The following is a 23696-nucleotide window of genomic DNA, read 5'->3' as shown; positions in this document are numbered from 1 at the left end:
CCCTCCTGGAGGGGCGGGCCAGGGCACGTAGCAAGTGCTCGACTGAATCGCGTTCATTGCTTAACAGCCCTGCAGGTCTGCCTGCGACGCGCGCTTCAGGAGGGGGTACACAAACCGCGATGGCGACCAGCCAGCACAGTGCGACAAGGGAAACGGTTTCCCTTTGCCATGGCCATCACAGATGACCGGAAAGCAATCCAGAATTACCCAGCCCATCTGCGGGTTTCTTATTTTACATTTACCTGTTACCTGGAAGCTTGGGAGAAAAATTTCCACGTGTTCAACGTGGACGTTGTGGTTGTGCGTCTGCTGTAGCCTTCTGGTGTATCGACCGTGGCCTTGGTCTGATAGAACGTGAGAACAATCAGAAACAAAACGTCTGATGTATTTTCTCCATGTATTCCTTTATTTTAGCTTTGTGCCCCTCCAGTTCCTTTCTGTCCAAATGACACACTCTCATTCTTTCCACATTGTGCTCACATGAGAATCTTTCCCTAATAATTACCTTTTATTTCCCATTTCCTCCTCTAGCACACCCAGAGCTGAGCAGAGCACTCAGTAAAGCTCCTCAGTAAACCACCGCTGCTTTATTTACCGTGAATGTAACAAGCACCCACAGTCATTATCCTCCTCTTTACATGTACAGTTCGCAAGGTACCATTTTGTGTCCTGCGACGGAGTTAATCTTGTGCATGCTTGTCTCGGCTGATAGGAACAAGAATAATTATGTCTCGCATAAAATACCTGCACACACACAATAGAGGAGACTCAGGGAGCAGACCTGCTGAGGTGGGAGGGACCATATATATAAGGCTGCAATTACAGGGTTGGCAAGTAGAGAGCAAAATCATAGAAAGCAACGTTGCTGGGCTCGTGAGCTGTCTGCCTGTTAGAGGAGGGAAGGTGAACTTTTTGCACCCAGCCCTGGATCCCTGCCTGCAGCGAGGGGCAGGTTTGCCGAGTGAATGAAACCTGAAATAATTGCCCAACGTGACTGAGCACAGCCAGCTGGGAGCTCACGGATCTGCAGCCACAGGAGATTCACAATTGCAGGCAAGTTTAGATTAGAGCTAGAGTTAAGGTATGTAGTGCAGGAGAAAGAGAGCTGCCTGGAGCATGCCAAATTTCTGTATAAAACTGAAATTCTTTATAAACTTTATGTACATTGTATTTGCTCAAACAGAGCAAATGAATTGACCAAACAGAAGCCAAACTTGACATTTTGGAGGAAGAATTTCTTTCATGTAAGTAAATCCCAGAAACCTTCATTCTGATATAATTTAAGACATTCTGTATGTATTTGAAGAACTCGGTCCTGGAAGGTGCAGGCAGACCGGTGTGGCGTGTTGGGTGGGCAGATGTGAGCAGGAGCTGCCACTTCCCACAAGTAGCTTGAAGGATGAGAGTTTACATCTTGAAAACATAAATGCATTACTCAGGCATGGTTTTAACATTCTTACATAAGGACTGAATCTAATTTTATGTAAACCCTTGTATCTTGGAGTTGCTTCTGACTTTCATTGGAATAAATAAGACGGGAATCAGGCCTGCAGTTTTATGGGGTGTCCTATAAATAATAGGCCTGGTTCCCCTCTCCCTCCTACTAAGAGTAGTGCTATGTGTAAAGTCAACGTATATAAATGCATGTGCCACTCATGGTACCAGCATACATGAAATGAGGAGCGGGCTCTGTATTTTTAAGTCACCCGGTGCTGGTTTGTCCCACGCAGCCTGGGACTCCCCCCGGGCGGCTGCTGATGGCCTGCGGGCGCGGCTCCCTGTCGCCCACCGTGGGAGACCAGCCTGTACGTGGCGGCCGGCCCCTACACAGCGCTGAGGGTCGGCCGGGCGCTGACATACCACCCGGGTTGCCTCGAGCACGCGTACGGGTGTGCTGTAGCCTCAGCGAGTCGCCTCGGCAGTGCCTGCTGTTTCTGGAACTGAGAGGTAATTTTTCATGTGATGTCATGACAGTGACGTGGATGGAAAGAATCTATCTTTTACCAAGAGCAGAAGTTCACAGAAGTTCTTGAAGGATTCAAGTACCGTGAAGTCACCTGTCCAACCGTCCGTGATTCCAGATAACCACTCAAGGCAACTGAAAAAGACAAAAAGCAGAATAAAGCAGCTGGTGTCTGTCGCCGAGCAGCCAGCCCTCGGCGCTGGTGTCGCGCCCCTCCACAGCCAGCATGTGCCTTGCTGGGGCCTGCGCTCCCACCTGCTTGGACAGGCACCTCCTGCTCTTCCAGGCAAAACCCGGGCCAACAGTGACCTTCTAGACTTGGTCACGTTGTTAAACAACCTGGTTGAATGCAGATTTTCTCGAACAGGGAAACCAGCAGGACAGAAAAAGGTTCAGTTCCAACCAAAACAGACGCTTTCTGAGCTTTTGACAGAATACAAAACCATGAAAGACTTTAGTCAATAGGAGACATTCCTTTCAACCCAAAATTTCGTGCTTTGTTTTACCTTCTCTTATTTAACACGCTTGAAGTCTTTTCTCAATTTCTTGTTTTAGTCGGAAAATATTATAACCAAGAAAAGAGATTTTTTGAAACAATTAATTTCAGTATTACCCGCCCGCTGGTCCAGGTGCTGCTTCCAGGTTCTCCCATCCCCTCTTCCTCTATCAGCCTCTCATGTCCCTTTTTGTCTGGACCAGCTGAGGAGCGAGCTCCTGTATCTGTTGACACGTGACAGGATCCCCCTAGCTCTTTAGTTCTATAATAATGGCATTCGTTCTACGTAAATTGATTTTAGTGTCAAGTAACCAAGGTTTTCAGTAAGAGTGGCTTGCATAAACATATTGCACAAAAATGTTTCCCTGTTGTTAACTCCATTCTCTTCCTTGCAGTTGCTTCAGATTCTCTCCTGGCCTGCCAAAATAGATTTTCAACATTCAAAAATTAAAAAGATAGCAATTAATTTTATTTTTTTTTTTCTGGGAAGAACGAGCTTTACAGTTTTAAAAAAGAAAATATTTCAAGGTAAGTTTCGAGTTGAGGAAAGTGAGAGGCAAATCATTTTAGATCAACTGAAAATGAAAGCCCTTAATGATTTGTTTCGTCACTAAGTTAAAATTTGCACAGCTGTCATAATAAATCATCAGAATACCCGACTCTGTCACAGCAGTAGTCATGCCATGAACCCTTCCTTACAAAATCCCCTGCTCGTGCACATCCCCAAAGTAGGTGTCTTTCAAGATCAGACAACTGCTCGGAGTTGAGGCTGGGCAGGGGGAAAAAAAACATTAAAAAGGGAAGACAGATTATATCTGTCGTAAATCGCTCAAAACCTCTTCTAGATAAACAAATATGTTGACCTTGAAGTGACATTTTGGCAAAGCCAGGAAAGTCTGGTCCCAGGCTGTGTGATGCTTTTTGCCTCTTTTGTGATTTTGTAATTGTATTTGGCAACTATTGCGTGCATGTCAGTGGCCAAATGAAGCTCAGCACAGAATGGTGCAGCCACGAGTCAGTCACGAAGCTGGATGCTCCTGGTGACGGTGCAGTGATGCTTTCTCCTGGAAAGTCATTCCTCAGGAGTGACTACAGGGAGCAAAAGGGGAGTCTCTGACTCCGTCCGCCCTCTAGAGCACCGTTCCTGTGTGCTGGTCGTGTTCACCGTGAATGAGCGACGTGCCTGGGCCTGGGCAGAGGAAAGGCAGTGAAACTGCTGCCAGGGCCGTGCCGCTCCTCCAGCAGAGCTGAGCCACGGCAAAGCCAAACGATCCACATCTCTCCACATCGGAGACGAAAATAAGCATCTTCAGGTGACGTCCATCAAACCTTGTCCTGGGAATCGAAGCACTTGTGGAAACACCCCAGTGAAAACGGTTGCCTAAAATGTTCAGATGTGGTCTCGCTTGTGTTCGGTTCAGGCAGGCGGCGGTTTCAGGTGCGAGGGTGTCCCGGGTGCCGCGGGGTCTGCGCGAGGGCCTGGCACGGGGGACGCGGGCTGCCCTTGGACCACGTGTGCCTGGCGCTGCTCAGGAGCCGCCCTGCCCGCGGCACAGGCAGCCCGCGGTGTTTCCTGCAGAGCTTTCGCTTACAGTGCAAGGGAGAGAGACAAACTGTGCCCGAGCTCGTCATGAACATCTTAACTTTGTGTACTAGAGGCAACGCCTAAATGGGCGAATTAAATGTAATCTGGTTTTATTTTGCATTTAATTTTGTTTTCTCATTCTTCCCTAGCCAGGTTTTATTCCAAGATGCACGCGTGCCCATGTGGCGTGTTCTGCAGTCATAGCAATTTGGCTCTAGTAAAGTCTGACCCTGTGAATTATTACCTTAAGCTTAGTAAACTGGTCATATGGGTTTGGTCCTCTGCGTGGCTTTTTAGATTCTCGTAAACGCTCCTGTTGCCTGGCACTGGGATGTCATCAGCCAGTAGAAAATGGAAGAACACGCTAATCTTCCGCTCTGTGCGGCGAGACGCAGGCGGCGCTTTCAGAGGTGAAGGGGGAGGCAAGGCAGGACTGCAGCGGTTCCCGCCGGCGTCCCTCGCAGCTCGCCGCGGCTGGCGATGAAGGAGGCGGTCGCTATGGGTTACCCTGGCAGTGCTGCAAAGGAGCCTGGGTACTGTTTCAGGCCTCATCAGGTGACAGCGTACAGCTCTCTTACCTCACACCCCGTTCCCTATACAGAGAATGACTGAAGCTGCCAGTGATTTTTCCTCCTTTTGTGTTTTCACGCTTACCACCCCTTCAAAGGTAGCAGAGTAAAGCAGAATTAAGGAAGCATAGCCTGAGCTGTAGGGGGGAGGCCATACTGCTGCTGGTCGTTGGTGTAAAGAAGCGTTATTTCAGGAAATTTTCTGGAAGCGGACACAGGCTTCCACAGAGGACTCTAGTTGGATCTATTTTACTGTAATACTTGCATCTTTGTATAATTTTCACGGCCAATAGGGAGAACACGGAGCTGAGTGAGCGAGCTATTATATTCTCAAGGTTTTCATTATCTCTGAGTCTACATAATGAATGATTTTTATATAACTTTGGCATTGGAAGCAATCTCTCCACCAGGTGTACTAGTACTGCCTTCATGGCAACTGCTGTTCTGGTATTGCCTGTGCGGTGCTTTCACCATAGAAAAATGTCCAGATTAAACAGGGTTTTAAGGTTGTTCTGGTTGTTTTGTTTGTTTGTTTTGTTTCAGGGGTTTTTTGTTTGTTTTTTTTTTCTATTAGAGTAAACTGAAATCCTTTATCGGGCAGCAAAACATAAATACACAATCTTAGAGTAATTTCTTCCCGGTATACTGTACTAATGAGGTTGGTGAGCTCTGATGAAAGCTCCTGCACTATAACAGCAGAACTGCAATTGTATTAACTGAGACACTGAATAGTGAAGAAATGCTTTGGCTGTATTCAGCTCTGGGCACTGGTGTCACCTTGTTCTTGCCCACGAGTACTTTGGTATGCCTCGTTTCCAGCTCTGTTAGGTACTTACAGATCCCCCTTTCACTGCCTCGCAGTCTTTGCTGTATTTATCATCTTTACAGCCATCCTCTGAAGGAGGAAAACAAGATTTTCCTTGTTTTGCAAAGAATTAGCAGAGTCATGGAGAAATTTAGACTGTGTAGTTCTCAGGTCTGTGGCAGCAGCGGCTATAAATTTATCCAAGTTGGTTTGTTTCAGCTGTCGTCGCTAGACAGTGGTAGCACGCACGCATTGCAGTGCACACTTCACTTCTGTTAACTGAAGACACAACAGGGTCCCAGGAAGGCTTTTTACTACATAAGAGGTCTCCATCCATTAGTCCATCATCAAACTCAATGGAATTTGGCTTGCTTTTTTCAAAATAAGGTCTTAGTAACTAGGATCAGATAGAATAAACCTGTTTAGAAACTTATTCTGATGTACCAAAATGCTAGCAACCACAGCCCCTGTGTGACACAGAGGCTCATGAAGGATGCTCATGAGGGGTTCCTCAGCTGAAGGTCATAAATTTTCATACTTTAACTAAATGCTAATTTGTAGAATTATCCTTTCCTCCTAGTAGTTCTTCTTTAAACTACCTGGACTAATCTTTCTTCTTTCCCATCAAAATTGTGGTCTAAGATTGGTGTGAGTGAGTAAATGATTGTCTCTCTAGCCCTCCATGACCATATTATAGCGAGGAGCACTCGATAATGCCTGGAAACATCTGAACACCACGTTCAGAGAAAGGGCTAGAAGTGCAAAGCCTTGTTAGGAATTCAGATTTTGGACAGATATTAGAGCACGTTTTATTTTGGAAAACATCCTTTCTCCGATGAGATGCCCTGCATTTGTAGCGCTTGAATGTTCTGGTGTTTTTACTGGCTCCGTATGGGCCACGATGCTCTCCTTGCCTGGAACCCCGCTGTCCCATGGCACAGCACCAGCGCTGTACAGCTAGCCGAGACGGCAGAGTCTCCTCTGGGCTGTGGTGAACTACTGCAGGAAGAATCTAACCCACGCAGAAAATTCCTGATATTTGGGTTACTATGGGACAGCCAGGTTTGAAGCTGAGGCCCTGACTGCTGCGCACGATGAGAAGGGCACCGAACCTGGGGCTGGGATCTTGCTCTCACTGGTGCCAAGGGGATGGGGGCTAAAGATTGGCGTAGTCATTCCCAATTTGTAACAGTATAATAAAGAGGAAGACTCTTATCCATCCAAGGATCACGTTGCCCTGCCAGTATCTGCAGGAAAACTCTGACACGCAGGGTGCACTTCAAACAGCGGAGCGGAGCGGGTCGAGCAGTGTTGTGTTTCCAGCTCAAACTAACAGTGGCTGAGCAGCGATCCCCCCACGGCAGCTGTGGCAGTCGGACTCCCCAGCCCATCCTGCAGCAGCTCTCTGCGGCAACACACGTTAGGTGTGTGGCAGAGCGCCAGCCGTACGCTCAAGGAGAGGCGTGCAGCTGATGCAGCGTTTCAGGCAGGGAGCAAAGTGCAGAGCGGAGCAGCGCACAGTTAAGAGTTGCCCATCGTGGCTCCGGCTCCAGGGCCATCACGAGCCTGTGGGAGTCTCAGGCCAGAGGCCAAGATTTGGTTCCACTCCCAGAAAAGTCAACGAAACCCATTTAAAGTGGAATGATTTGATCCTGTAGTGCATGCTGAGTGACTTGCCAGCGTTACTATTAATAGCGTGGGTTTATCCCAGGTACAAGCTAATGGAGCGCAGAGCTACAGCATTTCTGCGTAGCTGATTAGTGGAACCCTGGACTGAAAGATGCTGACTGTCCCGTGTGGGCAGGATCTCACTTGGTTTCAGAGTCTGACTGCCTTTGGGAACTGCCTAAACATTTTTCTATTTAATCAATCCCTTCCCCTACTGAAAGAAGAAAAGCCCTACGTCAAACAAAGTGGCAGCTAAAATTTGGTGACCCCGTCAAGGACTTCAGGACCTGAGTTGTCACTGGTGTCTTTTATGTAGAAAGTGTTAAGATAACAGGGTGCTAAAAAATGACACAAGCTAGAAAAAAGGGCAGGAGCCACTCTGTGTTGGGAATGTTAAACATCACACAGCGCGTGGTTCTGACTGTGCAGGATTTCTTTTCCCCGTCCCCTTCCCTTAAGTTTTCTTAAACCACAAAACTTTTGCCTTTCTTCTCTAGTTCGCAGACAAGCAAAGCAAACACAGAAATAATCTCCAGAGATGTTCTGCAGATATTTTTGCTTCTTCAGTTTGTGTCTTTTCCTTCCAACCCAAAGGTAAGCAGAGTGTTTGTTTTGTTTTACAGGGAACATCTGAATTATGTTTCATATAAATAGTGTGGGTCAAAAGGAAACTATGCTTCCAATTATCCAGCCCATCCAAAGAAAGCTGGGCGCAGTAAGGGATGCGGCACAGAAGAGAGCACCCTGTGTAGGTCCCCAAACACAGTATGTACGTTACGAGTGCAACCCCTTATTTCCTGTTCCCGACCAGAATAGTTTGCAGTTTTCACTGGAAATGCCCCCCGCCCCCCCGCCCCCTCCCCCCACCCCCCCACCCCAGGACTCCCAGCTGTGTTACTACCATCCCTGGAACTACAAGTCCTAAATTTCTTGAATGGTTTATGTTGTGCACTAACTGGTTCAGTTCTGCTGTGAGGTCCTTTTTGGTCTAACACCTGCTGCAAAGCTCCAAGGACTGCTAACTCAGCTTTAAAGGGAGCAGAAGAAAAAAATTCATCAGAGCTTTGAGTAACTACATTGCTACGTTCCTTATTGCACCGACCAGTGGTCCTAAGACTGGGGAGAGGCAGAGGCACTGCCTTCCACCTCCTTCAGCCCTTCTCAAAGCAATGACAAACTCTTAACGAGGCACTCATTTACATTTTCGTCAAGTGAGTACATGACCACACAGGGACACTGCACCATAAAACTTAGCTTTTCCAGTCCAACCCCCCTGTCCCTCTAGCTGTCTATATGACGGTACAGGTCTGTGAGCCTCCTAATGTCAGGCACTAATTTTACTGTCCATCCACAAAACATTAATTTTGACATTGTAAATGAGAGTTGAACGCTCTGTATGCGCAGCAGCTAGGGGTGCTTCAGCCCGCAAGGCTTTGTTGGCGTCTGTGAAGCGCTTAGTGCTTTACCTTTCCCGTTTGGGGTACTCAGAGGTTTTATTCCTGACAGTCGCTGTAGGGATGCTGCCTGACGCTAACATATGAGGATGAAAGCTTCTTTAGGGCACTAGTGATTAGGGAGGAGGGGCTGTTGGTCAGCAAGATTTGTCTCAGGCTGTCATAAGCAGGAGGAAAAAGAAATACATGTTCCTTACATAGACTGTATGAGGAGGAATGGGAAGGGGGAGATTGCGGGTTATTATTAGGACTTGCGATACATAGACCTTGCTTGATTTGTCTGGGACGTTTTAAGAATGTCCTTAAGCTACCATGTGTGCAAACCTGTAGCTATCAGCTGAGGTAATTTGCTGTTTTCCCACCTCTTCGAGGTGCCAGTTATTCAGCCAAGATAAGCAATGTGAGCAAGTGCTCATGATTTCAATGATCTGCTTATTTTTAATACGTGTTTTATGCAGTTTGTTTGCTTGTTTGACCACAAGCTGGAAACACGGCTGCAGCTGCACACCAGATGTGCCCAGCATGCCTGGCCACACGTAACAGTACGTATTTGTGTCCCCAGGAGGTGCTCCCTGGGTCGCATATCCGACTTGCGCGGCAGCGACACAACATCCCTCCCTGGATTTGAGAACCTCACCATGGGATACAACAAATACCTCAGGCCCTACTTTGGTGGTATGTTGACTCCATGCATTTTTGACTGTTTGAAGACGAGTTTGTAAGGCTTGTGGGGAGGAGAGAGCATGCTTTGAGCTTTTGTTTGGGATGCCCCAGTTTAAAAGGCTGTGTTCCTTTTAAATTAGTTAGTAGCCAAGGCTGCCCTCCTTTCTGTGCGTCCACTGTTGTCTTGAGTAGATTGTGCATGCACGTGTGGGGCGTGAGAACATGCCCATCTATCAGGTTAAGAATAGGAAATTTATAAACTCCAATATCTCTGTGAAAGACCTGATGGAATAATAAATTCTGCTCTAATTGGTACATGCTTTTGTTTAGAATCTGATCCTTGTGATTTTCTGCTTTATTTTTGTTCCTGTGTATCTATTTAGTAGATTGCAGCTATAGAGGAATAAAGCCGTTCTCCTTGCCAGAAATACCGACTTCTGACACGTGGTTTCACTTTGCACTGAGACACAAACTAAACCTGCTTTAAACCCTCGTGAAACTCTAGGGAGTAGGGAGCACCTGAAGGACAGCCAGGTATTTAGGAACTTACCTGAGGCTATAGTCCAATTTGGGTGTGAGGTCTCCCACCTTCCAGGTGCGTGCTGTACCCACTCAGAGGACAGCGTTTCTCAGAATGACATTCAGCACCTGAAAAATATCGATGAAAGTTTAAAAAACAGCTATGGAAATTTTTAATTTAACAATTTTGCTTCTCTGCCAGGGCCCATTAATGAAACTATGCCCAACAGAAAAATTCCCCATCAGCTTTCAGCAGGACTCGGATGTTTCCCGTTGCAGCTCCTGCAGACCGACCTTCTGCTACTGGCAGCTTTGAGCTCCTTCCTTTTTCTGACCATGGTGATAAATTTCTGGGAGAATACAGAATTTACCAGCTTGTTATGCCTAGAATGCCTGATATCTTGCAGGAATAAAAAAAGCTCCCCTAGATTCTGTCACATCAGATGCTTCTGAATTACCTAACGGAGATTAACTGCATCTACACAAGCCTACGCCTACCAGAGCCATAAACGTCACACAAAAATGGTCAGGACTCTGGTTTGACCTCCTCCAGAGGCCCCGAGTTCCCACAGATCGGCCCTCTGGGAGTTAATTTGAGTGGGCTTCAAGTGTCTAAATATCTAAAAACAAGATGGAGGATGTGAATGGCAGCTACTTTAGAAAATATACATCTTTTACAAATATCTTTTGGGACAGTTTAAAACGAATAAACAAAAAGAGCAAAACCACCTGGAAGGAGATTTAGAAACTGTGTCCTTTGGACTTTCCTAAACGTGACTTGGATGGTGAGAAGAAGGTTCAGCAGGTCCCACGCGGAAAGGCGCTGCCCTGTTGTCAGCTAGGCAGAGAGGGCTGTCGGGGAGCGGGCCCAGCCCTGCTCCGCGCCCCAGGCTGACGCTGGGGTCAGCCGAGCCAGGCACGGCCCGCGGGGGGCTGGCGCCCGTCGGCCGGTGCAGCCCCGGCCGGGCGGCAGGAGCGGCCGGGACGTTTCCTGGGCAGGAGCTGCCCTCGCGTGGTGGAGTCTGGGAGTTAGAAAATGCGGGACTACCAAGACTCGGGACTTGAATGCTGAAAATTTGCTTGCAAACCGAACAGCAATATAATAAATAAAAAGAGGGAAAGGGTGTTGCACTTCGGGTTTGTAACCCAGTGCGTGGACTCAGGAATCACTGAATTTCTCTGCCTCTTAGTTTTCCCTCTTTGAGAAGCAGGGATGCCGATTGCTACCTGCTTGCGGAGAGGCCTCCGAGAGCCGCGCGAGAACCACTTTGTACAAAGATTACCGTTCTTGCTGCTGCGCGGGTGTTGTGGGCTGGGTGACGAGGGATAAACTGGCCCTGGCTGCCTGCCTGCCAGCAAATGCCACTGAAACGCTGTGTATCTAAACCGCTGATCTTCATAGCTAGTGCTGACGAACTATGTGCTCTCTGCTACCGTCACTAAATACAGAACTCCAGCTCTCTAACGGTGAAAAGTTTATCTTGGATCGTGATGTCATTTGTGACTCTAATGCTCTGAAACGACGTCCAACCCTTTGGGCTTCTGCGGTTTTAGAGACAGCGTTGTGTGCATGGGACGCTGCGAGCGGAGCCCACGCTGCAAAGCATCCTGAGCGGCTTTACTGTGCCTTTCGCTCTTACCTTCTCTCTGCTTAAGCTTTTCTTTCCCTCCACAGGGGAACCTGTCCAAATTGCAATGAGTCTGGACATTGCAAGCATTTCTAGTATATCCGAGAGCGACATGGTGAGTGAAAGAAATTATTATTTTATAAGAGATAAGAGTAGGATCTGCCTGAGAGACTCTTCATATGTTCCTGTGTGCTCAGCACAGAAACTAATGGTCATATTCAGGCTGCTTTGTTCTTCTGTGTCCACTGACCAGTTTCAGGGGTGTGATGAGAACAGGGCCCATTTATGACTGCAAACTACATAGATGCCATAGTAATGTGGGCTTGTAAGTAAACAGGGATGGCTCCAAAGGTCCTACTGGTCAAAAACTCAGCACCTCCTGGAAATCAGGCCCCTTTGAAACGGAAAAAATCAGTCCTGTGTGGTGTTGCCTCTCCCTTACCTTTCCTCTGTGTAGGGTAGGGGTGGCCTCTGTTGGACGTGCTGGTGCTGACTGAAGACACAGACAGGGTTTCTTCTCTAGGAGGAGAAATGAAGTTTTGAGCTGCGACACAGTCTGAGGCTCAAAGGACTGGTCATCTCAAGAAAAAAAAAATATTCAAATATACACAGAACATCTTCCCACCACTGATGAGTCTGGTTCCCTCCACTTCTGGTAACAGCTGGATTTCAAACACTGATCACTGAAAACTCCTGTTTCAGGTTGACCAAAACTATGGGCAACTTGGGTGAATTCAGCAAATAGTTTCAGTCCAAACAGTCAGAAGTTCAGTCAGGAACAATTTCAACACTTAATTTCAGCATTTTCAAGATGACCTCTGACTTTTTTTTTTTTTTCCTCTCCCCCCAATAAATTAAACAAGTTCACTAAATAAAATACTGTAACTTTGATAAAGCTATTCATTTCGGGTAGGGGCAGAACCAACAAAATCAATTATTCGCATACCTCTAACTTAATAAAAGGGCCTTGTAAAATAGCTCCTGTTCTGGAGTTTTCCTTCTTGAGGGTCCATCTAAATTGCTCTGACCACATGGGAAACATTACAGAGGCTTACTCTGTGCCTCGATAAAACCTGGAAATCACCTAGGATTCTTCACTTTTGTCACTATTATAATTCACTGTATTGAAAGCCGTAACAGTGCATTATTTGATGTTTTTTCCTCTGTCGCAGGCCGAGAGTAAAATTTTAAAAGTTGCAAAAGCTAACGCTGATACCTGATGCTTATTTAGACCTTTTCTCTTAAAGTGTTTTACAAATTATAGATCAAATGAAACAAACTGCTTCATCCTCCACAGACAGGCAGCCTATCTGTGGTAGAACACAGTGACTTCGTGCTGTTAACACAATCACCAGTATCAGTCTGTCTGTGACAGAGATGTTTTGAAAATAAAAAGCATTACTGGTTGCACTTACTTCATCTATAAGGAAGGAAGGGAAACAGTACAGCAGTGCCCTGTGCCTGTCCAGAAGGGTCAGTAAAGAATTCTCTTCAGAGCTGAGTACTGCTTATTCTTTTATGATGGGGCACTGTGAAAATACTCCAGTCGCTGCAGGTAGATTTTGGCAGGCTAAACTCAAGTTAATCCTGGTATCCTTCGATTCAAAACCCCTATTAAAAAAGATGCTACAAGCTTTGTTTTTTCATTAGTTTGGGGTTTTTTTAAGACCTTGGTGAAATAACAGGTTGGATTTGCTTACCTTTTTTCTCTAAGGTGCCGATGTCTCTTTCATGATCTTGTTTATAGTATGCGTGTAATTTCCCAACTCTAGACAATGATTGATTTTTAATGTCAGTGACTTGCTGAGTGACCTCAAGTGTGCACTTCCCATCTGTTTTCTTACCTGCAAAATGGACACAAAAATATCAATTACAGTAATTGCTTGTTTAAAAAAAAATACTATGAGTATAATCTTTAGTCCTCAAACACTACACCTTAGAGTATAAATATATGAGAAATGTAATACAGTGAACAAAGCTATGATGAAAATCTGTCAGATTTACTGCATGCATTTGAAGCTGAGCTTCAATAGGTTGAACAAATGTGTGGTCATACCCACAGCTATGCTGTGTAGGTGTTCTGGACATGCGTCCTCACAGGCTTTTCTCTCTTTCCCAGGATTACACAGCTACTATATATTTGCGGCAGCGCTGGACAGACCCCCGCTTGGTCTTTCACGGCAACAAGAGCTTCACGCTAGACGCTCGTCTAGTGGAATTGCTCTGGGTACCAGACACGTACATTGTGGAGTCAAAAAGGTCCTTCCTGCACGACGTCACTGTGGGGAACCGCCTCATAAGATTGTTCTCTAATGGCACTATCTTGTATGCCTTAAGGTAAATCAACCTTTTCCTTTGCTGCTGATTTTGGTTCAGAATAGATTTCCGGAATTATGCCGGACAGGAGCAGATACCATCTGCCACGGGTAATGAGTTTGGGGTCAACAAGCCAACTGTGACCATACTCTTCTGATCCATTACCCTCTGCTCTGGCCGCCTGGAAGAGCCAGCCGAGGATCAGGGTTCCCCACCATGGTACGCGCCGTGTCCCGAGCACGGTGCCGGCTCAGAAAGCTCACGAGTTTAGGTGTTACCAGGACAAGTCAAGTCGAGTCAGATGGAGGCAGGGAAGGAAAGGAGGGAGGACATCGTAACAGTTTAACAGATGGTGGGAAACTATTTGCTTATCCAGTGCCATGTAGCCACGATTTCTGCTTTTTAGGAAAAAGCACATTTGTACACGTACTGCGGAAATGTGACTGTAATTGTGTTAGCAATCCATAAAGTGTTATCTCTTCTCAGCTCACAGTAACTGTGTCCCAGTTACCTTAACTGCAAAATAAAGCTGCAAAGTAAAACTCATTTATCCTCCACATCAGAGCAAGAGTACGTGTGCAGTTAGTGACTGTGCCGCAGGTGACAAGTGGTGACGACTTATGATGTGCAAACTGTAGCACTGGAAAACATGCGAACCTACACTAAATCTCCCACCGCAGCAAAGCAAAATTCCTCCTTCCATTACATTTTCATCAGCGTGGCTGCAGAGAGCATATCTTCTTAAGGAGGGTTCTCTCTGATTACATCAGTCCATTCATTTCATAGGTGAAAATTATCTAAATGACAGAGCGGTCTAGTTTGCTATGAAAAACAGAGATATTCCATTATGTGCTTTTATTGCAACTTTCGGAGATCTTTCTCTTCCTACAGAATCACTACTACTGTTGCTTGTAACATGGACCTGTCAAAATATCCCATGGACACACAAACATGCAGACTGCAGCTAGAAAGCTGTAAGTATAACGTTCTAGAAGAAAAATGACTTGACTTTAAATTTGTTTATTCATATGTAACTACGCATCTTGAACATTTGGATTCATCACAGTGGCTTTTGGGAGTGGACTTTTATTCCTGCAGATACTGATGTCCAAAAGAAAACAACTTCCCTTCACTCTTCAAATGCTTGTGTTGTAATTCACAGTTTAGAGGATTCCTGTTGCTGTGCAATTTATATAAAAAGACTGGTAATAAATAGTATTTTTATTAAAGTGTAGCTAGTTCAATTTTGCACAGAAAGAATGAAGTAATAACAGCTGGTTTTCCAAATTCGGTCCCTTTAGCACACTCAGCTTCTTCAAAACCAACTTGTGGGGTAAGTGCATGGGATGGAGTACAGCAAGGAACAGCTTGTCACATTTTTAGGTATCTACCACCTGCTGCACCTCCCAGACCTCCACTGGGAGAAGACAGCCTGAAGGGTGGCTGTTACTAGAATAGGAGTTGAACAGGCCTCTCAAACTCCTGAACTGACACCAAGGGCAAACCCAGCTTTGTGGTACATGCTTCTCCATGAGGGCTGTCTTGTTACAGCGATGCAGATGATGGGACAACAGGAGGAGTCTCAGCCTTGGAAGTCTCAAGAAAAGGAACAATCAGTGAGTTCTACTCTCAATTAAATTAAAAGCTCATCCATGGCAAAGCTGCCTGGGAAAGACTCCAGGAAAAATTAGGACGCTACAGGGCTTTTACCCAGGAGCTCAGCAAGAGCAGTGCTGCTGTTCCATATCCGTGAAGCTCCACAACAAGCAAGCAACCATCTCCCGCTTCATGTCACAAAAAGAAACATCTGAAATCTTGATACTGAAAAGGCCAGATTTTGACTTCTGGGGTTGCAGCATGAAGCACCTAGGGAAGCACGTATTATTTTCACATTAAAATCATATTACTTCACCATGGTTAACTTTATTACAAAGAATAGCTCCTGAAATAATCATGATTGGCCTCTTCTGCTAAAGCATAGCTTGTTTGGGCCTGTTTTAAAAGTGATTGGGTCCTACATCATGCTCAGTTGCTGTATAATTCCAATGAAATTACATGCACATTGCCCACTGGAGATTTCATTAGGATAAGTGCCCAGAAATAATGCTATTTAAATATACGCCAGATGAATTAACAACAATCTATCATTTATTATAAAATTTTCCTGAGTAGCCACAATTTATAAAACTGCTTAGAAACTTTGAAAAGTCACATGCTTAGGATTCTACGCAGGGATTCATACCCTGGACACCTAATTTAGGAGTTCATCACACTCAAGCTCTGGTAATTTGTGTCTAATAAGAAAACACAATTAGATAAAAATAGAGCTGCCACTGCATCTTATTCCTTCTACCAGGACGAACAGGTTATTATCAGAATCAAAGCGTCCCTACTCATTTTCTCGAAGAAGGGCACTTAATAAAAGAATGAAATCAGTGAGACTGATGGGCTTGTTTCCTAAATTAAGTGAAATTTCTGAAGTGAAGGGCAGGCTGGTGACTCAGTACAAGCTTTATCCCTCAGACTGAGGTATCCCTCAGTCCAACCTGAGGTCAATGTTATGCCATCATTTACATTCCCGGAGGCAATTACTCAGCCAGCATATATGGAGTTTACTGATAACTGCTTGAATTGTTGATCTCATCTGTCCCACCGTTCTGAGGCAGGAATTCAGTGTTACCTAATGGTCGGATGCATTTATTTGTCCTCAGTAACTTCAAGCCTTTGGGGATAGGAGGAATGATTTGTAGAAAAAGCTGCTTTTTATGAGTGAGTTTTCCGGACAACACATACCCAGTCAGAAGAGCCTTGTTCATAACCACATAGCAGTCTCGGCTCTAAGCTCTCCACTAACTGAAAACGCCTTTTCTGGTATTTTTAAGCACTCGAATAGACGATTCAGTGAAATGTGCTTCTGCTGCCTGGCAGGGGGCTCAATGGCATCTGTATTCTGTTTTTAACCACTGCATTTCTCCTGCTCTCCTCTCATGACCGAGGACGACCGTGTTCGAGGGTCGATCGCTGCAGCAGTTTCATCCTGCTGCATATAATCAACGTGCAGATGACAGGAATATATTATCTTTTAAAATGTTAAAATATTTTAAAATAGAAATACCCCATGTAAACAATTGAAATAGGTTCTCGGCAGCCTTGCGTGTTATGCATCATTCACAGTGGCGTGTGTTCCTGTTGAAACCTGAACCAGCAGACTGAAAGTACAGCAATGAAACAACAGCCAACATCCACCCGGAGCCTGACACAGTTAAGAGGGTCTTTGTCCGGCCTACAACGCCTGGATCGTGCTTCTGTTCCCACTCGGGAGGCAGGGCAGGGCAAGAGCTGGGCTTTTATGGGCTAAACCACAGTAACGTGGGCCTTTATGTTCTCCTTAGGGGGATACGATGAAAACGATGTCACCTTCACGTGGCTGAGGGGAAATGACTCTGTCCATGGCATAGAGAAGTTGCGACTCTCTCAGTACACAGTGGAACGTTATTATACCCTGGTCTCGAAGTCACAGCAGGAAACAGGTAAATCAGTGAAAGAGAAAGGCAAGAAAAGCTCTCAAGTATTTCTCCCCCCACCTCCCTTCCCTTCTGTGGGCCAGGATCTTTTGACTCAAGCCTGAACCAGCGGAGTCTTTAGCAAATCTTAATTTCACAAAAAGAGATGGACAGAAAGATGGTGAAATCCAATTAGTTGCAATCAGGATATTCTGCAAGATGGAAATCCACGGAAAGATGGGGTTTTTAATATACTATATTCGCTTGATGGATTTTCAATTATCTTTTTTGGCTTTTTTTTTTTAAATTCTCCTTCTTTTTTTCTCCACACATACCTGAAGAAACTCTCTCCCTTCCTCCCAGCTGTGCTGACTATAAATACTGCAGAGAGCCGTGTTTACGGTAACTGGGAGTAAAATTAACTTTTAAAATGTACTTTTGTTTGTAAATTACAATTCTATCATGATGGAATAAGATCCCTTTGTACATCAGAATTCAATGTCTTTTTCGTTATCAGTGTAAATACTCTCCTCTCCAATCACAGACGCTAGGAAAGGGGGCAAAACTTCCTTAGAATGACCAGGTTTTGAAAATAACAATGTTTTGTTGTTTACTGTAGTGTACACAGCCCACAAACAACATGGGGTTTGTTTCTATGTTTCAGAGAACTATTGTTCAAACAGCAGAAATATCTCCTGAAAATACTAGCAGTCCAGCCCCAGAACCCTTGTGTCAGTATTACAAGAAATCGATTTTAAAGGACTGAATTTTTTTGAGCACAAAAAGACGCAGTTATCAAAGATCACAAATTACTAATGAATACAGGGGGTCTAACTCCCTGTGATGATAAGATATTGGGATGCTTTGGGATGTGAGCCAGAGCCTGCTGAAACCGAGAGAAAAATCTTTTATTTCCCAGCCATCAGATAAGCCTGAACTTGGCAATGCCCCTTCAAAGCGGTTATTGGGAAAAACGTGCTGTGCTGAGTACGAGAGAATAGATGAAAGCATCAGCCCTGCTCTACTCTGAGTTAAGACACTGGTATAAAATGTTTTCACTGTGGATTAAGTTTGGGAGCCCCTTTGCAAGCCACGCGTTGTTTTAGATGTCTCTTGTCCAGCAACGCTGTCTGTATGCGTCCTCTTGTCTGGGATACGTTAGATAAGTAAGACCTCCGAGGCAAGAAGTCAAGCTTGCGTAAGTAACGCATCTCCCGCGATTTCAGTGCAGCTCTGCTGCCGTAGGTCAGCTGAAGGGCTGGTGCTGGGCTGTCCCAGTTTCAGTTCAGGTGTCCTTGGGAATCTCATCTTCACTGTGTTTCTTCCTTTCGTGAACAGGCAGTTACCCACGACTGATACTGCAGTTTGAGCTGAGAAGAAACGTCCTTTACTTCATTTTGGAGACCTATGTGCCCTCCACTCTGCTTGTCATGTTGTCCTGGGTGTCTTTTTGGATAACGCTGGATTCAGTGCCTGCAAGAACCTGCATTGGTGAGTTACTGCCTGAGGAAGGGAGAAGATTTAAGCAGGCAGGGGAGCCCCTGAGGCCTGGGTAGATGGTAGTTTTCTTGAGCTCCCCGCTCGGTGATAAATGGTCTGCTCGTGTTCTGCTTTTACTTGTGGCAGAGCTGGGTTAGCAGTATGAAGCGTGGAGGATGGGCTGTGGCTGGCACACTTGCCCACCTGCAGAGCCGCGTATGGCCAAGGCTCCCGGTAGATCCCCAGCAGAGAGCAGAGGACACGTTCTTTGTGATGTGCTCTGGCGGGGGCAGGGAGGGGGGGATTTTTTTACTGAAAGCAAGAAAAATAAAAGAGCCAAGTGCCTATTGGAGCCAAGCTGTGAAAGGCAGGGAGAGCCTGTGCGAAGCTAGTAGCTAGAGCTACAAAAGCGTTTCAGTTGATGGATAATTTGGATTTAGTAAGAAGTGATGCGCCCTATCTGACTAGCAATAGAGAGTGACAACATGTGCAGAAGGATAGGCCAAGCCTTTTCCGAAGTGTCCACAAGAGAAGATCTTTCCTTTTCTTTTTTCCAAGGAGTAACGACGGTGCTTTCCATGACAACTCTGATGATCGGCTCACGAAGTTCACTTTCAAAAACCAACTGTTTCATTAAGGCCATTGACGTTTACCTCGGCATCTGCTTCAGCTTCATCTTTGGTGCCCTCGTAGAATATGCAGTGGCTCACTACAGCTCATCGCAAAAGTGTGCAGCTAAAGCACCTCAAGAGGTAAAGCCTGATCTACCTTAATAAGCCTAGTTGCCTTGGATCGACAATAATTAGTCCTCCATTAACTGAATAAGACAAATGGTCTTCCTGTTACGGATACAGTAACAATCGCTTCTCCTAATTGCTGCACACAAAAATTTAGAGTCGGTGACAAACGCGTGAATAGCACTAGAGCGCTGTGTCTCTGACGTAGACTTCTGCACGCCAGCCGAAAGAGCAGCAGCCTTAGCTGACAGTCGCGTTAGATTCGTAGGACCACATTCAGGAAGGTACTTTGGTCTACCACCAGAATCGGGTCTGTAGCCCTGAGCTGAGCTCATGTGAGAGCACGAAGCACCTCTGTTCCTTTCAAAATGCCGCCAAAGAAGAGCCAGTATAACACACCTCTTTCCTCTTCTATGGAATAACTTTGATTAGGACGCTGATCTGGAAAGTAATTTCCTCTACCAGAGGAAAGCTGAATGTTGCTTCCTCCCTTCCCTGAACACAGTCCCAAACACCAGTCCCACAGTGTTCGGGGAGGCGTTGCGAGAGAGAGTGAATTGTTCAAAGTGCTCTGCTTTAGTGCAAGAAATTAAATAGTCAAGTATGATTATAGTCCAGCGGTCATCGAGGGTCCAAGTCCTGTCAGAGAGAAAAGAGGTTTCCCACCTCAATGCTGAGTTCCCCAGCCACTAAGTTACTGTGTAGATGTGAAGAGATGGATGTCGGGTTGCTCAGTGACATAGAGTGAGACTTGCTCAAAGATCTCAAAACACCTCTAGAAATACAGTGGTGGAAACACAGGCATCTCTGGGACTTCAGGCACTCCTAAAACTAGGCAGCAGCTGAAAGGTACGTTTGAACGTTGGGATGAACACATAGGAAGCCGCGTTCTTTTACCTTTATCCTTCTGGTCTCCTTATTGATTAAAGCACTTTGCTGCTGCCAGAGAAGACAAACCCTAAAATTAACTGTACGCTCTTGTTTCCTAGGGGCCTGCAAATGAACTCACTAAAGAAATGGAAGAAGTCAACATCACTAACATCCTCAACAGCTCCATCGCCAGCTATAAACGGAAAATCAGCTTTACAAGCATTGAGATTTCCAGCGACAATGTTAACTGCAGTGACCTGACCATGAAAACTCATGAGAAAATCAAATGCGTCTTGAGAAACAAAATGCACAGGATTATTGGTTATTTCACAATCCAGAACCCCAGCAATGTAGATCACTACTCCAAATTGCTTTTCCCTTTGTTTTTCATGCTGGTCAATGTGTTTTATTGGGCTTATTACCTATATTTTTAGTAGAAATGAGTTGCTTCGTTCTCTTACTTCAGCAGGAGAGGAATCTTGCCAATGGGCATCTAGGCATCTAACCTCAGCAAATCCAACGTGGACAAAATGCTCTGTTGTGTTTCCTGAGGTACAGAGCAGAAGACTGTGTGAGGTATGCAAGATGCAAAGCCTTGGTGCTTCAGCATTAGCAACATTGACTCTGGAAAACGGCTTGTTCAGCTGAGTGGCTGTGCTGGGCTCTTGTGCTCGTACCTGATTTTCATTCCAGCATCCAGCCTCTCATCTGGCCGGAGACGGGTGTGTAGGACTGCACGTGGCAGGCCACAGAGCACTGCAGGTGGCAAAATTATCTTGGTAGTCCGAAGCAGGCTGGAACCTTCTAGTTTAGATCTCTAAGAGGATGTAGGATTATAGCTGTTATTCTTTGTTTGCCAGAGATAACGGTAACAGAGGCACTGTGATTGCGGTCTCAATAGCTCCTCTGTTCAAGCAAGAGCACCCAAAGGCAGCAGTGTGCCGGGCGCAGAGGAACGGCTTCCGTGCACGGTGCTTCCTTGTCCCGGGGGTGATGCGGTGCCAGACCAGTGATTTTGGTGCTGCTGGCATTGGCGCAGCAGCATGCTTCATTGCTTTTAACACCTGTCAGACTCATTGAGGTAATCCTTCCTTGCTGAAGTTATCCACCCCTGAGACAGGAGGAGGGCTTTTATTTGTAGAGCTGCATTTTTTCAGAGATTTGGGAACACGAAATATAAGCAGCAGAATTGTTTTGTAACCCATCTCTTATAATCTTCCTGTTGTGCTGCAGTTGAACAGATTGTACCACCTTCCACGTCTTCCTCACAAATTAGTTTTCATCCCGGAGAGTGCCTCCTTCAGCTTTCAATGCTGTAAGCAGCTCTTGTTGCTTGCCAGCCATACGCAAGAGTGGCCAATTTGTCATCCCCTCTTTTATGTGGCTGTGCAGCTGTGGCAAGTCAGCAGTGCTGCTGGGTGAAAAACCCATGCGTGGGCTGAGGTACGACAGTCTAAATCAGCCTTTCACTCTCTATTTTAGGCTGAAACAGTGTTACGTTTCTGCAGAAATTCAGATTCCAAGTGGGCTCTGGACACTGCCAGTCAGCTTTGTTTATCCTGCAATCAGCAGGACTGAGAGCTTTGTTTTAAAAATAAATTAAATATGCGGCATGCACACGCTTATGTTTGAGAACCAAATGCCATTTGGTTCTCAATGTAGCTTAAGGCTACTGGAAGTCTTTATTTCCTGATTTTAAAATGAATGTTTTATGGCAGATTCCCCCCCCCCCCCCCCTTTTTGGTCTATGCAACTTTCATAACTTTGAGGGCGTAATCCTGCAGTTATGTAGGCAAAACTGTAATTGCCTGCAGTGGCTACCGTTCAGCAGGAGTTTTGGCTGAGCGAGGCCTCTCAGCGTGTAGCTTATATTACAGTCTCATGCATGCAGTGTTTGCTTAGTATGAGTCTCTTACTCGGGGTTCCTATAGAAGGTGGGCAAAGCACGCAAAACTATAGATTTTTTTTACTTTAATAACTTTTTATCGAACCACTTTACCACACTATATTGTGAAGGATCTAAACCACGTATTCATAAATCATCGCTTTTACAAAGAGCAGCACAAGAAGACAAAGGGGAACAGACTGACAATGGCAAGCGAATAAACACAAACTCCAATAATGAAATGTTGGCTTGTATATACTGGCATTTAAAGTCCATTCCATAAAATGTAATAAAGTGAATGTTTGGGATATGAAAACAAACCCCCAGAGAGATCCTCTATTAAAAAAATCATTACCTTCTTTCTGTGTCAATTTCTTTCTTTAAAACACAACTAAAATGCCCTAACGTGTTCTACACCGGCTGCCAAATATTAATGTTAACAAAAGGAATTTCTTTGTACGTTAGAGCAGACTGCCACTCGCAAGGCTTGCTTTCATTAGATGCAGCTTTCATCACAACTTTGCTGCTTTGAAGTTGCTCAGGACTTGTTCTAAGTCATACCTCTCCGCAGCAAAATGTTTTTTATTGACCTGGCCTAGCGAACAGCATGTTGTCTTGAGAAGTGTCAGCTCTGTCTATTCTTATTTATTGCCGATTTTGGTAACTTCAAGAACAAAGGGAGGGACGGAAGGTAGTAGGGGAAGGAGTTGTTTGTTTTTTTTTTTTCAGGTACTTTATGAGAATATTCTTAAAGAGCCAAGGGAAACATTTTACTTCAGAAACTCCTAAAATCTAGAAAGTATGGACTCCTGCTTTATTTGTTCCTACATACAATTTTCTCTCTCATTGATAGACTTCACCACTTTAATACACCTCACGCATGATTGTCTCCCTATATAGCCCTGCTATAACACAAGATATTAACTCTGGCCTCAGTGGGGTGCACACAGAGGGGTCCTAAGGCCATTTCAGTGGTCAAGCTGATGCTCGGTCAAGGACTAGGTATGGAAAGGAAGCGGCGGTAAGCAAGCCACCTAGCCTCTATCCTACTGCAGGTACCTCAGGCACGTCAGAGGGACCAAAATTAGTTTTTGCTAATACATCCTACAGTGAAGCAAGTCAGCTTAGCTCACTGATGTCCTGGAGCAGCCTGGTGTGATTACTGGTGTTGCTGTCATCCCACGCTGGGCAGAGGGCAGTGACGGATGAGCACTGTGAGCCCAGATATGCCCTTCAGAGCAGTCAAGATGATGCACTGCACAGAACCGAGTAAGTCTTTCCTGTCTCTTTCAGGTGTTGTCCAACACAAACTGGAAGCACCACTGAATTCAAGTGAGACTTTCATATCCTGATAGGTACGGAGCACAGAGCACCATCCGTGTCACTGGTGTGTGAAGATAAGCCCCGACATCTTGGCAGACACCAACGGAAAATTAGCCTTTCCCGCAAAGGACTGGTACGTAACACGTAAGCTGCAGGTGAGAACAAAACCACAGGTAAGCACTGTACACAGCAATTTTGCTGTTTTGCTTAAGGGTTCAGCCTCACATAGGCTC

The 23696-nt window shown here is 45.5% G+C and overlaps 1 protein-coding gene and 1 long non-coding RNA gene across 17 annotated transcripts in view; one reads left to right on the top strand and one right to left on the bottom strand.

The window, feature by feature from the left end:
* GABRP (gamma-aminobutyric acid type A receptor subunit pi) overlaps positions 1-22499 on the top strand; it is a 31418-nt gene extending 8919 nt beyond the window's left edge. For 7 of the 16 annotated variants that reach the window (XM_087760184.1, XM_087760183.1, XM_087760182.1 and 4 more), the window contains exons 2-10: positions 7584-7680; positions 9103-9215; positions 11398-11465; positions 13470-13687; positions 14558-14640; positions 17059-17196; positions 18508-18660; positions 19207-19400; positions 20375-22499. In XM_087760184.1, coding sequence (XP_087616310.1) covers positions 7625-7680; positions 9103-9215; positions 11398-11465; positions 13470-13687; positions 14558-14640; positions 17059-17196; positions 18508-18660; positions 19207-19400; positions 20375-20689 — 1338 coding nt within the window. In that variant the 5' untranslated portion in view covers positions 7584-7624 and the 3' untranslated portion in view covers positions 20690-22499. Of the gene's footprint in view, positions 1-2090; positions 7681-7709; positions 7856-7948; positions 8298-9102; positions 9216-11397; positions 11466-13469; positions 13688-14557; positions 14641-17058; positions 17197-18507; positions 18661-19206; positions 19401-20374 lie in introns of those variants that run through there. The other 9 variants (XM_087760187.1, XM_087760186.1, XM_087760185.1 and 6 more) reach the window with 7 other exon arrangements.
* LOC148055534 (uncharacterized) overlaps positions 1966-23696 on the bottom strand; it is a 45780-nt gene continuing 24049 nt past the window's right edge. The window contains exons 2-4 of the long non-coding RNA XR_015705319.1: positions 11793-13194; positions 9754-9851; positions 1966-2098 (exon numbers count right to left, since the gene is read on the bottom strand). This is a non-coding gene — a long non-coding RNA (uncharacterized LOC148055534). The remainder of the gene's footprint in view (positions 2099-9753; positions 9852-11792; positions 13195-23696) is intronic.

The sequence above is a fragment of the Nipponia nippon genome, unplaced genomic scaffold, assembly GCF_047370975.1.
Source record: "Nipponia nippon isolate SJK-2023a ecotype South Korea unplaced genomic scaffold, ASM4737097v1 scaffold_21, whole genome shotgun sequence".
NCBI lineage: Eukaryota > Metazoa > Chordata > Aves > Pelecaniformes > Threskiornithidae > Nipponia > Nipponia nippon.
This window is presented reverse-complemented; position numbering and strand designations above follow the sequence as displayed.